General features: G+C 38.2%; 1 protein-coding gene across 1 annotated transcript in view; it reads right to left on the bottom strand.

The window, feature by feature from the left end:
• Window positions 1–19,925, bottom strand: part of SNTB2 (syntrophin beta 2) — a 105,547-nt gene that overhangs the window by 65,805 nt on the left and 19,817 nt on the right. Inside the window, exon 3 of the mRNA XM_077755469.1 lies at window positions 19,537–19,588. Within this exon, the coding sequence (XP_077611595.1) occupies window positions 19,537–19,588 (52 nt within the window). The remainder of the gene's footprint in view (window positions 1–19,536; window positions 19,589–19,925) is intronic.

Below are 19,925 nucleotides of genomic sequence, written 5' to 3'. Positions count from 1 at the left end.
CTTATGCTTGTTTCTATTTTCTCTTTTGCTCCTTAACCTCTCCTGAATAAAACTGCATTCAAAAGATTAATAATGTTTTCTTACTCACTCACTCCAAATTTCTCAATCCTTTTTCTTGCCCATTTCAACATGTGACAGTGCACTCCATCAACTTGTTTTTATTCCTCCTTTCTACGCCTTTATTTTCGAATGCCTTGTTTCTCCTCATATACCTGCAATGTAGCTGCTCCCCAAGGCTCCAATTTTAGCACTTTCTTCGCACTTTGTCCTCTAGTCTCTAGCAACTTTCAGTACTAGATCCTTAAATTTAACAGATCTCTAGGACCAGTTTCTCTTGTTGGTCCCAATTTCTGCCACTTGGGTGCTGTCCCAGCCCTTCAAAATTAACATATCCAACTGTGAACTAATCTTCATTATCCTTAATTCTCTCCTGTGTGCATTATTTTCATTGTTAGCATCAGCATTCTTCTAGCCATCCAGTATCTAAACCAGTAGTATAGAAAGTTTAGTGTAGGGGCACTTGGGGGGCTTAGTCGGTTAAGCGCCCAACTTCAGCTCAGGTCATGATCTTGCGGTCCGTAAATTGGAGCCCCGCATCAGGATCTGTGCTGACAGCTTGGAGCCTGGAGCCTGCTTTGGATTCTGTGTCTCTCTCTCTCTGGTTCTCCCCTGCTTGCACTCTCTCTCCCTCTCAAAAATAAACAAACATTTAAAAAAATAAAGAAAGTTCAGAGTAAGGCCCAATAATCTGTATCTTATTTTGGATTAAAGACCTAAATGTGAGACCTGAAATCATAAAACTCCTAGAAGAACATAAGAAGTAATTTCTTTGACATCAACCATAGCAACATTTTTCTAGCTATGTCTCCTAAGGCAAGGGAAACAAAAGCAAAAATAAACTATGGGGATTACATCAAAATTAAAAGTTTTTGCACACTGAAGGAAACAATCAACAAAAAATGAAAAAGCAACCTCCTGAATGGGAAAAGATTTTTTCAAATGATATATTTGATAAGGGGTTAATATATGAGACATATAAGGAACTTACACAACAACCACAACCACAACCCCCCGCCACACACACACACACTCTCTCCCAAATAATCCAATTAAAAATGGGCAGAGGATGTGAGTAGACATTTTTTCAAAGAAGACATGTGGGTGGCCAACCAACACATGATGAGATGCTCAACAGCACTAATCATCAGGAAAATGCAAATCAAAACCACAATAACACCTTAAACCCATTAGAATGGCTAGAATCAAAAACTCAAGAAATAACAAGTGTTGGCAAGAATGTGGAAAAAAAGGAACCCACATGCAGTACTGGAAGTAATGTAAATTAGTATAGCCAATGTGGAAACCAGTATGGAGGTTCCTCAAAAAATTAAAAACAGAAATTCCATATGATTCAATAATTCTACTATTGAGTATTTACCCAAAGAAGGCTAAAACAGTAAAAACACTAATTTGAAAAGACATATGCATCCCCATTTTTACTGCATTATTTACGGAGCTAAGATATGGAAGCAACCCAAATGTCCACTGATAGATGAATGGATAGAGAAAATATGAGGGGCGTCTGGGTGTGTCAGTCAGTTAAACATCTGACTTCCGCTTAGGTTATGAACTCACAGTTCTCAGGTTTGAGCCCTGCATCAGGCTCTGAGCTAATAGCGCAGAGCCTCTTTGGGACTCTCTCCCTCTCTCTCTGCCCCTTCCCCTCTTTCTCTCTCGTTCTCAAAAATAAATAAACATTTTAAAAAATAAAATTAAAAAATAGGGGCATCTGGGTGGCTCAGTCAGTTGAGCATCTGACTTTGGCTCAGGTCATGATCTCACAGTTCATGGAATCAAGCCCCACATCGGGCTCTGTGCTGAGAGATCAGAGCCCAGAGCTTGCTTGGGATTCTGTTTCTCCCTCTCTCTTTGCCCTTTCCCCACTTGCTCTCTGTCTCTCTCTCTCTCTCAAAAATAAATAAACATTTTTTAAAAAAGAGGAAGAAAAGCAGGAAATTCATGCCTCTTTGTATTTTCTTTGTCTGAAGACATGGGAGGAATGATTCGTGAGGTAACTGACGAATAACAAGATGATCACCCGAACCTCAGATCTAATACAAACTTCAGTTATAATTCTTTGGATTTGCGGAACCATCACTTCCAAAGTCATACTTATTTTCTCATTATTGCCTTATCATAACCCTGTAAAGTTAGCTCATTCCTTCTTGCTAGTCACCAGGAGGGAAAAATTTCTGGTACAGAACCCAAGCATATCCTCAGAAGCAGTACTTGTGCTTGTAAAATATAGTTTCTACATTTTCCAGTAAAAAAAAAATAGCTATAGTTTGTGTTGGTCCTGCGATTTTCAATTTGCTTCATTACCCATCCTTCCTTCTCCATTTCTTTTTTTTTTTTTAATGTTTTATTTGTTTTTAGGAGAGAGAGAGAGAGAGAGACAGCGTGAGCAGGGGAGGGTCAGAGAGAGAGGGAGTCACAGACTGAAACAGGCTCCAGGCTCTGAACTGGAAGTCAGCACAGAGCCCGACGCGGGGCTCGAACCCACGAACCGCGAGATCATGACCCACGCGAAAGTCGGACGCTTAACCAACTAAGCCACCCAGGCGCCCCCTTCCTTCTCCATTTCAATCCAAAGGCCTTTCCAAGTCAATAAAAATGGGAGACATATCCTCTTCAAGCCTCTCAAATTACTCTTGGAAAGACAAGGAGAAGCAAGTTTCTTTTGGAACCTCCGAGCTACAGTGGAATGAGTCTAAATAAGACAGAAATGAGGTAGTTCTGAAATCTGTTCCCAGCAATTCAAATTCAGGATTTTTAAAGTATAGCCGTTTATAATACATTTATGCAAACTGGCAAAAAAAAAAAAAATTGACATATTTTTAGGCCTCAAATTTTAACATGGATATTTATAACTTTTATACAAAAGTATTAGCTTTCACACTTGTATATATGCAAGCAGAGAACAAAACACTAGATTTAAATAATTTGTGTCTTTGGACTGTTTACTGTATAATTTCTCCTTGGTAGTCTTTAACTACTAATCTTACATGGTAAAATTAGTTGTGGGTCATTTATAAAGTACATATTTTTTAAGTGAATTTCAAAAGTGATTTTCTTTGGAATGTTTCCTCAAACTGGAAAAGAATATGCAAGCTTTTCAACTTTTTATAAAAAAAAAGGTTTTAAACATCTTACATTTCCATTTTTATGTTTTTGTAAGGAAGATGGCTACCAGCAAACTTCCCTGTGGAAAGTGCTGTACATTAAGTCTGTGTGTTTAAAATCTTTTATATAACTAATCCAAAAACTGAGAGGCACTGCAACTGAAAAATTACTTCAAATTATGTATTTTTCTTTTCCTAATAGTTTCTCGGCCTTTTGGCTAAGATCAAGTGTAGTACATATTTCTCTTTTCCTTTTGGTGTTGAGATTTATATTTATCTTCTATGTCCTATCTCTATTATTATGCCAATTCCACTCTTAGTACTTCTTTCTTCTAATAAAATAAAGTATTACTGGAACGCCTGGGTGGCTCAGTCAGTTAAGCGTCCGGCTTCAGTTCAGGTCACGATCTCACGGTCAGTGGGTTCGAGCCCCGTGTCAGGCTCTGTGCTGACAGCTCAGAGCCTGGAGCCTGCTCCGGATTCTGCATCTCCCTTTCTCTCTGCCTCTCCCCTGCTCATGTTCTGTCTGTCTGTCTCTCTCTTTCGTGTGCAAAAATAAATAGACATTAAAATTTTTTTAAAAATAAAGTACTGGTTTATCAGAAACAGCTTTCCAATCTGTTTCAGGTCATTCTGCTTACTTCAAAAAATACAAAGCAGAGAGGACTACTGACAACAGTGGAAAAGTCTTGCCAACCTAAGAAGATTAGAATAAATAGGAAGATAGGTGTTCGTTTAATCTCATTTTCACTGAAGAAGAGGCAATGAGAAAGCAATCTGAATAAGAAGGAAGAGGATGGTTCAGAATAACTTATATTGTTCTTAGTCTCCTGCTGAAATATTAAAATAGAGGCTAGTTTTTTTATGGGAAAAAATGAACCCTACCATATTTTATAAAATACCATAAAATGACTCATACACTATAAAACTAAAGGCCAAACTAATGGTTGCCAAGTACCAAAAGCAAGTTCTCAGTTTTATATATATAAAAAAATTATATACTTAGTATGTCCATAAAGAGATCAAGAACATTAATAGCAGTTATATTTGCACGACAATTATAGGGACTTTTATTTTTGCTTTGTTTTTGTTTTTTGAGAGAGAGAGAGGGAGGGAGGGAGGGAGGGAGAACCTTAAGCAGGCTCCATGCCCAGTGAGGAGCTGGATGCAGGCCTCGATCTCACAAAGGTGAGATCATGACTTGAGCCAAAAACAAGAGTCAGATGTTTAACCAACTGAGCCACCCAGGTGCTTCAGCAACTTCTATTTTTGAAGTTAACTGTTCCTATAATGTTTAAACTTTTTTTTTTTAAATGTTTTATTTATTTCTAGGAGAGAGAGAGAGAGACAGCATGAGCAGGGGAGGGTCAGAGAGAGAGGGAGTCACAGACTGAAACAGGCTCCAGGCTCTGAGCTGGCAGTCAGCACAGAGCCCGACGCGGGGCTCGAACCCACGAACCATGAGATCATGACCTAAGCAAAAGTCGGACGCTTAACCGACTAAGCCACCCAGGTGCCCCTGTTTAAACTTTTTATAATAAGCATGTATTCTATTAAAGTTAACTTTAAAACACATGCTGCCAGCTAATAAAAATGAATTAGAAAAGGAATTTCAGAAATAGATTCAATAGCAGAAATAAGGCAACAGTGGCAGAAAAGTCACTATTCAATAAATGCTGGAAAAAAGAAGTATCAGGGGCGCCTGGGTGGCTCACTCGGTTAAGTGACCAACTTTGGCTCAGGTCATGATCTCATAGTTCGTGGGTTCGAGCCCCACGGGGGCTCTGTGCTGACAGAACAGAGCCTGGACCCTGTTTCGGATTCTGTGTTTCCCTCTCTCTCTGACCCTACCTCACTCACACTCTGTGTCTCTCTCTCTCAAAAATAAGTAAACATTAAAAAAAAATTTTAAGGGAAAAAAAGGAGTATCAGTATTAAATTATCTTAAATCCACAGCTCACACCCCATAATGCATTTGCATTAACTTATAATTGATGCCCTTTGCATCATTTTTGTAAAATCACTGAAGTATAAAAGCAGAGCAACAAACTTTAAAGTCAAATGACTCTCAGTTCAAGTCTTGATACTTCATTGACCTTTTGGGAGGTTTGAAGCACATAACCTCTCTGAACCTCAGTTTCTACACTTATAAAACACAAAATACCACTCCTAAAGGGCTGTTGTAGGTATTAAATGAGATAACATATGAAAGGTATCTAGGCCTGAGCTTGAGCCTTGTAGGTACTGAACTCTGGTGTGTATGTGTGTGTGCAATTATTACAATATACTCTGGAGGGAGCAGAGTAGATAGAGACTAAGATTGAGTTTGAACTGACTAGATTTGAAGTTCAGTTCTACCAATTATAAACTTTGTGATTTGGACAAATAATTTCATTTCTCAATTTCAATATCTAATCCATAAACTCTAATATTAATCCTAAAGCCAATTTTGCTGAGTTATTGAGAGGACTAAATAAGATCAACTAATAAAGTAAAAGTAAACTATTTGAGAGTCTGGAAGATAGTAGGCATTGAACAAAAATGATCTACAGGATGGGATTATTATGCAACTATACCGTTAATTCTTTAATGAATATGCAGAGATGGCAGTGAAGATATCCCCAGAAAAACAGCAATTGTTCTGTCTCCCCTTTCACAAAAAGACCAATTTTGACAGCACATAGCCTTCCTCATTTATATTCCCGTAACACTCCACTCATCACTGTAATGGTACTTGTCATGGGTCACAGTTTCTGTTTTCCCCATCTTTTTCCACTTGACCAAGGTACTGAAGGGATTAAACTCAAGACACCATAAAAATCCACCATAATTACGACACATCACTTCTATAGTGTTTATCTATCTGTGGTTCTTTTGCTTTTTCCTTCTAGTAACTTGTCAGAGCTATGCTGCAGTTTGTGCAGGGCTATTTATGGCCCTGAAGACATTCTCTTACACATTCATGAGGGAAAATCCATGCATTTTTCTAGTGTGCACCCAATCTTTCTGTGACCCAGCTTAACAATACATTTGCTTCTAACCTTTTAGAGCAAGTCGTACCCCACTCCACATAACATCATTATAACGATATGCATGCTTAGTAACTGCACAAATGAATTTTATCCATTAGTCAAAATTTGGCAGCACATATTCTGGCAGTGTTCGTAGCAGCGATCACCAACACACTTAAGATGCATTGTAAATACTGGTTAGATGAAGAATGAAAAATTCTGTCACAAATACAGACAGATTTTTGTAGGCCTAATTTCCCTGTCCTGGTGAACCATGAAAAGTATTTATGGCATGGGTAATAAAATCCAGTTAAAAAGTGTTGTTTATAGTGGGTCGCCTGTCTGGCTCAGTTGATGGAGCATATAACTCTTAATCTCAGGGCTGTGAGTTCAAGCCCCATGATGGATAGAGGGATCACTTAAAAATAAAATCTTAAAAAAAAAAATTTGTTGCAGGGCACCTGAGTGGCTCAGTCGGTTAAGCGTCTGACTCTAGATTTCAGCTCAGGTCACCATCTCACAGTTCATGAGATCAAGCCCCACATGGGGCTCTGTGAGAGGAGCCTGCTTGGCATTCTCTCTCTCTTTCTCTCTCTCTCTCAATCTCTCTCTGTCCCCCCCAAACCTGTCCCCTGCGCACATGTTCTCTCTCTCTCTCTCAAAAAAAAAAAAAAATTTGTTGTTAACAGCTATATTAACAACATAGCTTCATATACTAAAGGTTATCATACAACTTCTGTATGTATCCTCTTTGTTGAGGTTCTCCTCAGCTAAATTTGCTATTAGAATTAATCTGCCATTAGAACAAAATTCTCCTTAATAAACTATTATCTACTTAAGCACATGGCTTATGGATGCACAGTTAGTACTTGCAGTGACATAAAAATTTAATCCTATTGTGAGGTCAACAGTGGATTAAAAAATTCCTTTATAAGAAAATCCTTTCCTCAATAAACTCAGTAGGCTTTTAGCTATTCCTAACACAAATGACAAGAAACAAATTTTTACTTAAAAACCATGCTTTCCCCCTTTTCATCAACAAAGAACTCTCTCTTATGTATTAAGCATATAGGATATTTACATTGTCCGATACACATATTCCATCCTCATATTGTTTAGTTGAGAGGTCAAATGAAAACATTTACCCTCAAAAAGACCAACTAATAAAGTAGACATTATAAAAGACAAAGTGTGATAAATGCTATAAGAGAAATAGAAATAAAATGTTACATATAACTGGATGTAACAAAAGCAATTAACTGAAAAATACTTAATAAAAATACGAATAAAGTAACATTTTCCCATTAGACCAGAAAACATTTTTTAGCTGTTTAAGCTCAAGGAAATCCTTATCCGTATTTTTGTTGCTAAGTGGATGTGTCTTGGACTAGCTGGACACACCGGATGGTTTGTTTAGATCAGCACCTAAGTGATAACTATAGACGGAAACACAATATTAACCAAGCACAATAGCTGTGTTCAAGGGGTCAGCAAGCACTCCATCCTGCACATCCAGTCAGATTTACCCGTGGGGAAGAATGCCATCCAAGTTTCCATATCTTTAAACACTTGGTAATTTTTTTTTATTGTACAAAAGAACTGCTATTCGTACCTGCCAAGCTTTTGTTGTCATTAGGGATTTTCTGACCAAATTGGCAGAATTAACTGAGTTCAGGAAGAGGAGAAGAGACAAAGATGTGTTCATGTTCTTTTCCCCCTCATTCTTGTGTAACAAACAGCTAAGGAGTCAGTTGTAGTCAACTGAGAATTGTCAGAGTTCATAGGAATCAACTGGTGAACGCTGAGCTGAAGTGCAATACATTATTCAGTCCACATAAAAGAAATGTATTCACTGACAATTTTTATTAATTTCTTAAAAGATAATGAAAACAGAAGCTGGAACATTTGAGCATCAAAATACATAATAGTGGCATGGAATTATAACCTACAAAATAAAGAAAATAGCCATGAGTCTATATTGATATAAATAACTGAATAAGTAAATAAATGGGGGAGAAGGGACAGCTCTTATTGAACAGTTCCAATGAGTAAGTGTCGAAAGAGATAAATAAAAAATCATTAGACCACTACAATAATAATTGTATTATTCAGCACAACCTGCTGGTGAATGCTAAAATTATTGAAAAGGGTTTTTTTGGGGGGGATGGTCTAAATGGGTAAGGGGCAGTAAGGAATCTACTCCTGAAATCATTGTTGTACCATATGCTAACCAACTTGGATGTAAATTAAACATTAAATAAATTTTTAAAAAATAAAAAGGAATAAAATTATTGAAAAGTTTAAAGAGTAAAGGGTGAAAGTTTAAAGAATAACAGGATATTTGCAGTTTCAATTAATCTCTCCCAAGATATTTATTAATTACAAAGGGAAAAATAGTAACATTATGTGGAGAAATCTGACAGTAATCAAGTTTTACAACACCGGTATTGAGACATATTGATGTCATGGGCCCTAGGTTCCCATATACACTGAAGAGGAAATATCACCTCTGTGGCATTCTTGCTAAAAACACCTAAGAAGCTCAGTCCATTCATGATAAAATGAAACAAACTGAAATTGACAGACATTACAAAATGATCCAAATGATTTGAAACTGAATACCACAGACAGTTAGTTAACAAATCTATCATCTTACATAATTAGAATTTTGTGCAATGAGAAAATCTACCCTGGCAGCACCTTTCAAGTATATATAACACAGTATTGTTAACTATAGTCATCATGCTGAATGACAGATCCCCAGAACTTATTCACCTTATGACTGGAAGTTTGTAGCCTTTGATCAACACCTTCCCATTCCCCCCACCCACTTTTATTTCATTCTTAATGAGCCAGAGTAAATTTGAGGTGTGAGAATAATGACAAAATAAAAAAATACCGTCATTCTAAAGGTATCTATAGTTAATTCCAAAATTCCATTAAGATACTATTATAGAGCAGCTTTGGACATCTGAGGGTTTGCCCTTGCGACTGACAGCCACTCTGCGTTAATATTAGGTTCCTATAAGCAGTAAAAGTGCTTATCTTGAGATTATATTTATCTTTACACATGCTAAATCCTCCTCCTCTCTCTCCTGGAGATTATTTTAGGAAAGGAGAAAGATTTACAAGTTTTAAGTACACATGAATTACAGAGGTACACTCAATATAGCCTAAATAAATTACTATTTTTAGAGATTGATGACATAGCTATCAGGTGTATTATGTTTGGCCCCCCTGCTCTCTCTCTCTCTTACTCACTCACATTCATCCAGTGTCTTGGGGACAAATATTCATCTAAAAACTTACAAATTTTAGGGCTAGACAAGACCTTAGTGATAATTCAGTCCGAACTGTTCATTTTTAAACTAAAATTAAAATTAATTTTAATGAGTTAAATTAAACTAAAATTTTAAGAAAAGTGAGGCTGAAAGAAAAAAGTAAACTTCTTCCAAGACATACAGTCAGTCTGTGGGAAAGCCATGGCTAAAAACCCATGTCATCTTTTCCTGAGTGTATCCTCAGCTTTCAGTTTGCTTTTTTATCTTTTTATTTTTTCAAATTTTTGTTTTTAATGTTTTTGTGGGTTTTTTAAAACAGAGAGCGCACGTGGCGGTGGGGCAGAGAGAGAGAGAGAGAGAGAGAGAGAGAGAAGGCAACAGATCTGAAGCAGGCTCTGTGCTGAGAGCAGCGAGCCCATTTTGGGACTCGGGCCCACGAACTGGGAGATCATGACTGAGCTAAAGCTGGACATTCAATGAACTGAGCCATCCAGGCGCCCCTGGCTTTTTAAATAGTTTTTAATAGTTTTAAATTGTTAGCTGGCTAACAATCTGCAGAAGGTTAATTTTACTACTACTTTATCATTAATATATTTTAAAACCTCAAGCCAGAGTCCTTTCATCTTGTTAAAATTCACCTTTTCTATATGAGACATAAGACTTTAAAAATACAATCAGAGGGGCGCCTGTGTGGCTCAGTCGGTTGAGCATCTGACTTCAGCTCAGATCATGATCTCGCGGTTCATGGGCTCGAGCCCCATGTCAGGCTCTGTGCTGACAGCCAGCTCAGAGCCTGGAGCCTGTTCCAGATTCTGTGTCTTCCTCTCTCTCTGACCCTCCCCTGCTCACGCTGTCTCTCTCTCTCTCTCTCAGAAACAAATAAAAACATTTAAAAAAACAATACAATCAGAGATCAATATTTAACTCACTAGTACACCCACTCTGAAAGCAAATGGTGCTCTCTGGGCTACCAGAAGCACAGTGGGGCCGGAAGAGTCACAGACACTATCTCCTTCCTTGTCACGGCCATGGCAGCAATGGCATGGGGGGAGGGTGGTTAGAATAGCAGCACAGTAGCCCCAGCCAAGTGAAAACTAAATAAAAAGTATGAGATAAGAATACAGTTTTTCAGGGGTAACTGGGTGGTTCAGTCTTGGCTAAAAGCACCCAACTCTTGATTTTGGCTCAGGTCATGATCTCACAGTTTGTGAGTTCAAGCCCCACGTCGGGCTCTATGCTGACAGCACAGACAGCCTGCTTGGGATTCTCTCTCTCCCCCTCTCTCTGCCCCTCCCCTGCTTGTGCACACACACTCTCTCTCTCAAAAATAAATAAATAAACTTTAACAAAAAGAATACAAGTTTTCAAAGGAAAACTATTATTTTTTGGAAAAAACTGTGCTTCCACGTGACCATCCCTTTAGAACCTATATCTCCACAAGTGCCTTAATTATATTTCTTTAGATTTCAGTTTCTTTATATGTAAAACATACCCTTAAGGGGTTATTGTGCAGATTAAGTAAATTAAAGTATGGAAAATGATTTCAGAAATTATAAAAGCCACACAAATTTGAGAAATTACTGTTATTACCAAGCAGAACTTGACAATCATTTTCACCAGGTTCAGAAATTAGCATGGTACCTGGCAAAATGCAGGTGCTCGGTAAGTGTTTATTAAATGAATTAGTGTACAAACCTGGCTCAGACCTCCTCCCAAGGGCACTATCATAGACCATAATGGATTACCTGTGGTGGGAATTTAGAAAAATGACCACAGTGCCTTTCTGAGTCTGACCTATACACATCAGAGGACTACTGTGAGGGCTAATGAGATAAAGTTCATAAAGGGCACCAGGGCTCTGGGGGGGGAAAAAGGGTCCTCTTGGTACCTGTGTTCTTGAATGTATAAGCCCATCACATCACACAAAAACACAGAGCAAAATAAAGCTGAAAATTCAAGTGGAATACAAGCCTTTTATAAGAAGAAAAAACTGAATAATTCTTAAAACTTGGATTATTCTGCTGAAATGTTCAGTGACTGGATGAAATGTCTTGATACCATACACACTAATCTTTAAAAATGCCTCAGTGCTCTAATTTTATAAGTATGTTTTTTATTTTTTATTGGTAGAAATCCGAAAATTAGAAAAGTGTGAAATACTATCTCAGCAACAAGGCAAAGAGGATGTCTAGAATGAGTAGGAAAGCATACACATAGGAACCATAATGGGATCTTTAATAGGAAATGTCTCCCTTTTTTTATGTGGGTTAAAAATAAGAACTGGAAGAATACAAAAACACTAATTCAAAGGGATACATGTACCCTGATGTCTACAGCAGCACTACCTACAAGAGCCAAATTCTGGAAACAGACAAGTATCCATTGATTGATGAGTGGATAAAGAAGATGTGATACACACACACACGCACGCACACACACACACGAGAATAATACTCAGCCATAAAAAAAGAATGAAATCTTGCTGTTTGCAATAACATGGATGGAGCTGGAGTATTATGCTAAGCGAAATAAGTCAGTCAGAGAAAGACAAATACCATATGATTTCACTCATATGTGGAATTTAAGAAAAAAAAATTAACGAGCAAAGGGAAAAGAGAAGCAAACCAAGAAACAAACTTTTTTTTAATGTTTATTTATTTTTGAGAGACAGAGAGAGACAGAGCATGGGGGGTGGAGGGGGAGGCGGTGTAGAGAGAGGGAGACACAGAATCCAAAGCAGGCTCCAGGCTCCAAGCTGTCAGCACAGAGCCTGACGCGGGGCTCAAACTCACGAACCATGAGATCATGACCTGAGCCGAAGTTGGATGCTTAACCGACTGAACAACCCACATGCCCTGAAACAGACTCATAACTATAGAGAACAAACTGATGGTTAGCAGAGCAGAGGTTGGGGGGATGGGTTAAATAGGTGATGGGGATTAAGGAGGGTACTTGTGCTGAGCACAGGTGATATATGTAAGGGCTGAATAACTATTTTGTATGCCTGAAACTAATATTACACTGTATGTTAACTAACTGGTTTTTAAACAAAAAAATAACCTGGAAATCTCTGGCAACACATATGTTGGGCTCCCCAGCCTCATGTAAAATTAGAAGTGTCCAGTTACTTTTCTCTTGTCTTCTTTCTCAATACTTCACACCCTCCCTAAGAGACAACAATGTGGTTCTTTGTTCTCATATAAAATAATGCTCACTCTACAAGAACTTACAAATACAATTCACAGATCTCAAACTGTGGTAAAATACTGAACTCCTAAGACCCTTAAGTCATGAAATCCAATTCTCACCCTGAACACAGCATATCTGAATTTTTAAAAAAATTTTTGAGAGAGACAGAGCATGAGCAGGGGAGGGGCAGAGAGAGAGGGGAAACACAGAATCTGAAGCAGGCTCCGGGCCATCAGCCTAGAGCCTGACGTGGGGCTCGAACTCGTGAACCGTGAGATAAAAACCTGAGCCAAAGTCAGGCGCTTTACCAACTGACCCACCCAGGCATCCCAGAAGTATATTTGAAATTTATAATTATTGATAAGCAGTTCTTACAAAGGGTTAAAATCAATATTTTTTTATAGTTTTATTTGTGCCAAAGGCACAACACACTGTACAAAAATCCTAAAATAATAGTATTTCTCATAGTATAGCCTGCTGGAATAAAGAAGAAAACAAGAAGTACATAAGTAAGAACATAAAAGAAAATAGATATAAAGCTCTCAAGGTGTTGGACAGTTATTTTCTCACTGAATAAGCATTTACAGATCAAACCTATTCAGGGCAAAATACTGGGAAACTTAAGACAAACAGAACACATTCCATGTCTTCAAGAAGCTCAAATATAATAGAAGACATAATTATGCAATCACCATCCTCACTACTCATTTAATGTTGTGTGTGCCAAAAAGAGTTTTGCGTTTTTATGTTTTATGTGTATAATCTCATTTAATCTCACAACAACCCTATAAGACATTACCCCCGCTTTACAAATGGAAACCAAGGTCTTAGAGAAGTAAAACAAAACAAAGCAAAACAAAAAAACTTGCCACTTGCCACTATGCCATTAAGTAGCAAAGATGGAAGGAAAGACCAAGCATGTTGCTAGTTAGTACTCCTATATTTTACCAATGAACAAATAATTAAGAATGATTATAGAACTATATATATATTGTATTATATGTATTATAATAATAATGTATTATATGTATTATAATACAATCTATTGTATTATATACAAAGTATATACAAATGTATTATATACAAAGTAAAAAAGGTAACCTAAAAGAGCACTTGACTTTGAAGAGAGAAGAAAGGATGGAGTCAGTCAGGAAAGGTTTCATATAGGAGACCTGATCTTTGGAAGATAGGCAGAAGTACGTTAGGCAGACAGGGCAGAAATGAGTGAGCATGGCTGGGGTTACAGCACAGAGGCAAGGAGGAGCATGAAACATTCAGAGAAATGTAAGTAGGTAGGAAAGGCTAGAGTATAGGGTTCAAGGTGGAGAGCCGTGATCTGCTGCTGAAAGACTGGTTAGGGGCGCCTGGGTGGCTCAGTCAGTTAAGCATTTGACTTTGGCTCAGGTCACAATCTAATGGCTTGTGGATTCAGGCCTGCGTTGGGCTCTGTGCTAACAGCTCAGAGGCTGAAGCTTGCTTTGGATTCTATGTCTCCCTCTCTCTCTGCCCCTCTCCTGCTTGTACTCATTCTCTCTCTCTCAAAAATAAATAAACATTTAAACAATAATTATTAATTAATTTTTAAAAAGAAAGACTGGTCAAGGGTTATCAGCCACTATGAAAGGTAGTCTTGGCTGTTAAGGATTATTCCTCCTTAAAGAGCTACCAAGGGGGGCACCTGGGTGGCTCAGTTGGTTAAGTGTCCGACTTCAGCTCAGGTCATGATCTCACAGTTCATGGGTTCAAGCCCCTCATCCGGCTCTGTGCTGACAGCTAGCTCAGAGCCTGGAGCCTGTTTCAGATCCTGTGTCTCCCTGTCTCTCTGACCCTCCCCTGCTCATGCTGTCTCTCTCTCAGAAATAAATAAAACNGTTAAGCGTCCGACTTCAGCTCAGGCCTTATCTCACAGTTCATGGTTTCAAGCCCCTCATCCGGCTCTGTGCTGACAGCTAGCTCAGAGCCTGGAGCCTGTTTCAGATCCTGTGTCTCCCTGTCTCTCTGACCCTCCCCTGCTCATGCTGTCTCTCTCTCAGAAATAAATAAAACATTAAAAAAAGAAAGCTACCAAGGTAAGTGTACAAAAGGAAAGAAGTGCCCTAAAAACTACAAAAGACTTTTCTCTCAAGGCAGAGTCTGAGATCATTACCAAAACACAGATCACAAACTTCCTAAGAAAATGCATAAATGTATATTTTATAAGAAATGAGTTAGGTGCGTCTGGGCAGCTCAGTCAGTTGAGAGTCTGACTCTGGATTTTGGCTCCCAGGGTCATGGGATCTAGCCTCGAATGGGGCCCTGCGCTTAGCTGAACATGGAGCCTACTTAAGATTCTCTTCTTCCTTTCCCTCTGCCCCTCCCCTGCTTGTTTTTACCTCTCTCTCAAACAATTAAATTAAAAATAAAAGAATTGAGTTAAAGAAAGGACACAAATAGATCTTATTCATGCATCAAACACATCACATGAGTTGTGAGTAGGACATTGTAAGACACATACTACAGTGTTCCTTCCCTCAAGTAATAACATATAATCAGGTAAAGGGATTGTCTCCGTGCACTCCAAAGACACCTGCACAGGTTATCCCAAATGTAGCTTTAGCCTTAATCCACAAATCCAAGGAAAACAAACCACAACAACAGAGGCCACATGGGAAGCCCTTTCAATATAACTTGCTTCTTTTTTATTGCAAGTTCATACTGAAGAATAGTTAAAGAATGATTAAATAGCATTAGAATCTTTACATTTATAATGGTGAATTAAGCAACTTTAAATTATATATACACACAAAACTACTGGACAGAAAAAAACCGGAAGTTTTTAAAGTACATGTCCAAAAGTACTCCAGAATCTTACCCTAAGCCTCAGTTCAATAAATAAAAGATTCCCTTTTTCCTTTCATTGCTTTACAACAATTTTATCCGCCCCTTCTTTTAAATCACAAAAGAAACTGGTCACCTATAAGCATTTTAATATCACAGAAGCAAACAACATGAAATGGCTCTGTGAAACTTCCCTAAGTGATCACTGTGAGAACACAAAATGCTTACCACTATTATAATAAATCATGTAGGTACATCTATAAGAATATAATAATATATTCTCTTACTTTAGAAAACGATCCAATGTATAAATAGAAAAAATCTGAGGAAAGGGGAATCTTTAATTTATACACTTATCCAATGTATAACAGAAGAAATCTGAGGAAAGGGGAATCTTTAGTTTATACACTTTCCTACTGATTGCATTTTTTAAAGTACTCAATTATGTTGTGATAAAGTTATTTTTTAATTAAATAATAAAAATGAAAATGTCAAATTTACCAAAAACTAAGGAAATTACAAAATAGAGATCTCCAGAATTGTGCTATGTATATAACTATCTTGCTAAACTCTTAGTGTTTTGTCCCCTAAAGTTGTACATTTTCTTAGTTATGTAACTGTCTCAGAATTAACAACATTTGGGATGAATTCTGATCACAATTAGTAAGAGTGTAGGCTCTGGCGTCAGACAGCCTGGGTTCCTATCAGACCTTCTCCACTTGCTAGCCATTCATATGTGGGTGTATCTCAATACTTCAAGTTACTTATCCTTAAAACAAGGAAAAACAGTCCCTCCTTCATGGAGTTGTTATGCTAATTAGTTAAATGAGAGTAAGCACTTAAAATAGTATCTAGAACACGGTAATTGCTTAATAACTGTTTTCTTAAAACATTTATTTATTTTTGAGAGAAAGACAGAGCATGATCCGGGAGGGGCAGAAAGAGAGGGAGACACAGAATCCAAAGCAGGCTCCAGGCTCTGAGCTCTCAGCACAGAGCCCGATGTGGGTCTTGGAACTGACAAACTGCAAGATCGTGACCTGAGCTGAAGTCGGACGCTTACCTGACTGAGCCACCCAGATGCCCCATTTTGCTCAATAACTGTTAGGTATTATAATTATTACCCATTCTCTTAACAGTAGTAACATTAATTTTTTTTTAAATATGTCAGATGTTGGGGCACCTGGGTGCTCAGTTGGTTAAGGGTCTGACTCTTGATTTCAGCTTAGGTCACGATCTCATGGTTCATGAGATGGAGCCTCACTTTGGGCTCCACACTGACAGTGCAGAGCCTACTTGGGGTTCTCTCTCTCTCCTTTCTCTCTGACCCTCCCCACTTGTGCTCTCTCTCAAAATAAATGAGTAAAACTTAATAAATAAATAAATAAATAAATAAATAAATGAGTAAGTAAGTAAATAAATAAATAAAAGGCTCATAGAAGGTATTTTCCTGTAGGGAAAATGGAGATTACCTACATTTTGCCCAAATAGTATATTTACCAGAGACATGAGTCTCACACATGAGTCACACACATATACATGCAATGGAATATCATTCAGCCATAAAAAAGAATGAAATCTTGCCATTTGCAATGACATGGATGGAGCTAGAGAGTTTAATACTAAGTGAAATAAGTCAGTCAGAAAGCCAAATACCATAGGATTTCACTCCTAAGTGGAATTTGAGAAACAAATAAGCAAAGGGAAAAACAGAGAGAGAGAGAAATCAAGATGTAGATTCTTTTTTTTTTTTTAATGTTTACTTATTTTTGAGAGAGAGAGAGAAAGAGACAGAGAGAGTGCTCACAAACAGGGGCGGGGCAGAGAGAGATGGAGACACACAAAATCTGAAGCAGGCTCCAGGCTCTGAGCTGTTAGCACAGAGACAGCCTGACGTGGGGCTCAAACCCACAAACTGAGAGACCATGACCTGAGCCAAAGTCGGACACTTAACAAACTGAACACCCAGGATCCCTTGTAGATTCTTAATTATATAGAATAAACTGTAGTTACCAGAGGGGAGGTGGTGAGAGCTAGGGGTGGGAGAAGATGGGTTAAATAGCTGTTGGGGATTAAAGGGTGTATTTGTTGTGATGAGCACTGAGTGACATATGAAATTGTTGAATTACTATGTTATACACCTGAAACTAATATTATGCCATATGTTAACTAACTGGAATTAAAATAAAAACTTAAAAAAAGAAAAAAGGAAAAGCCATTATGTCACACACACCAAACAAGATGCCAGAACACACACCCAAAGATAAAACAGGGAGACGGAGAAGGAAAGAAGGAAGAGAAAACTGGAGGCCTTTCTTCCTGCCTTATGAGGGATCACAAGAAGCATCTGTGAAATTTGAATTCCGGTAACAACCTCTTCCCTGGGATAGAATTGAGGCCAATTACAGAGAAATTACTTAATGTTTCTTCCCTTGAGAGTAAACTGGGTTTTGCATATGTTGATTCCCCTTAGCTACGGGGTGCCGCTCTGTACACAGGCAATTTAAAATATAACTTTAGGGGAACAAACCAAGATTATCAGTATATAAAAACTATGAACATATGAGAACGATGCAGCAGTAACATTACCAAATAATTTCCATTACTACTTCCATAACTGAATTCAACAACAGTTAAACCAACAATTTGAATTAAGCAGAAAGGTAATTTGATGCCAAGAAAGATGTGGTAAACTGGAGAGTGGAAAAATACTTGCTTAAGCCACAGACTATTCAACTGAGACGGATTATTGAAAGGGCCCATGCTGTAGATTCCCTTATGCTGGTATACCATCTGAAAATATCTAGCTTCAGTTTAAAACAGGATATTCTTAAAAGTTTTAAGTTTCCCAAAGCTTAAATCAGCAGTCAGTTCACTCAGTTTGTGGGCAATGCACTAACTTAAGATCCTTTCTTTCCACAAACCAAAATTAATCAATCATCTGTCCCTGTAAAGAATTTGTGCTTCTGAAAGAATTTTAAATCTATGCTAGGAAAGGCCTGAGGAAGCAGGTCTAAATGGAATTGTGGCAAAGTCTCACTTCTTAGAAACTGCTGTCTCAACATGTTTTTCTTTTGAGAAGCAACAGAATTCCATATATGAAATAAGACTTGATGTGGGATGCCCCAGTGGCTCAGTCAGTTAAGTGACTGACTCCTGATTTGGGCTCAGGTCATGATCATGTCACAGTTTGTGAGTTCAAGCCCCGCATTGGACCCCACACCGACACCACAGAGTCTGCTTGGGATTCTCTCTCTCCTTCCTTCTGTGCCTCCCCTGCTTTCTCTCTCTCTCTCTTTCAAAGTAAATAAATAAAGGGGCGTTGGGTGGTTCAGTTGGTGAAGCGTCCAACTTTGGCTCAGGTCATGATCTCACGGTTTGTGGATTCAAGCCCAGCATCGGGCTCTGTGCTGACAGCTAGGAGCCTGGGGCCTGCTTCAGATTCTGTGTCTCCCTCTCTCTTTGCCCTTCACCTGCTCACACTCTGTGTCTCTCTCTCTCAAAAATAAACATTAAAAAAATACTATTCAAAATACATAAATAAAAACTTTAAAACAATAAAAAGACAGTCCTCACCAGTTTCTAGCTTATAAGACAATATTAAGGAGAGGTGCTCAATAAATAACAGATTCCTACTGTAATAAAAAGGGAAGAGAAGGACTTAAGGAAGTTGCTTTAAATGGAAAAAGAAACAACAAAAATCCAAAGATGAACATTATTTTTAAAAATAGTGCATAAAATTTATGACCTGCATTTATATATGAATAATAACCATCATATTATATTTTGTTATAAGTTTGCTCTATCTATCTATCTATCTATAATTCAGAGAGAGAGAGAGAGAGAAAGTGCAAACAGGGAAAGTGCAAGACAGAGAAAATCTTAAGTAGGCTCCACGCTCAGTGCAAAGCCCAATGTGGGGCTTGAACCCATGACCCTGGGATTATGATCTGAGCTGAAATCAAGAGTTGGATGCTCAACTGACTGACCCACCAGGAGCCCCATCAGCTCTTTAAAGGCAGGACTTTTTGTTTATTCAAAATAATGCCTACTAACTGGGAAGGTGTGAGGAGTTACTCCTGCTTTCTTCATTAGACTTAAGTGAAAACTGGAAAGGACAAAAACAATGAAAAAGCCTCCTAGCTAAAGAGAACAAAGGAGACAGGACCAGAGGCTGTAGCCCCTTGATCATATAATGAGGCCACAAAAAAGTTTGCCTAGCTCATGGTTAAATTTGATACGCCTGTAAGGGATCACAGAAAGGCTGGGAACAAAAAGATGTAGCTAAACATCACAGATACTCAGGTAATAGCTGAAATTATAGGAGCAGATGACCTAAACATAGGTTGTATACCAAGGAGATGAATCAGGATCCTATTGCTTCACTGACCTGCTCCTAAACTAGCTAGCACCAGGTTCTCCCAAGAGGCAGAATGAGATCCTGA

The sequence above is a fragment of the Crocuta crocuta genome, unplaced genomic scaffold, assembly GCF_008692635.1.
Source record: "Crocuta crocuta isolate KB4526 unplaced genomic scaffold, BGI_CrCroc_1.0 scaffold152, whole genome shotgun sequence".
Classification (NCBI taxonomy): Eukaryota; Metazoa; Chordata; class Mammalia; order Carnivora; family Hyaenidae; genus Crocuta; species Crocuta crocuta.
Note: the sequence above shows the minus strand (reverse complement) of the source record. Positions and strands in the feature narration are given on the sequence as shown.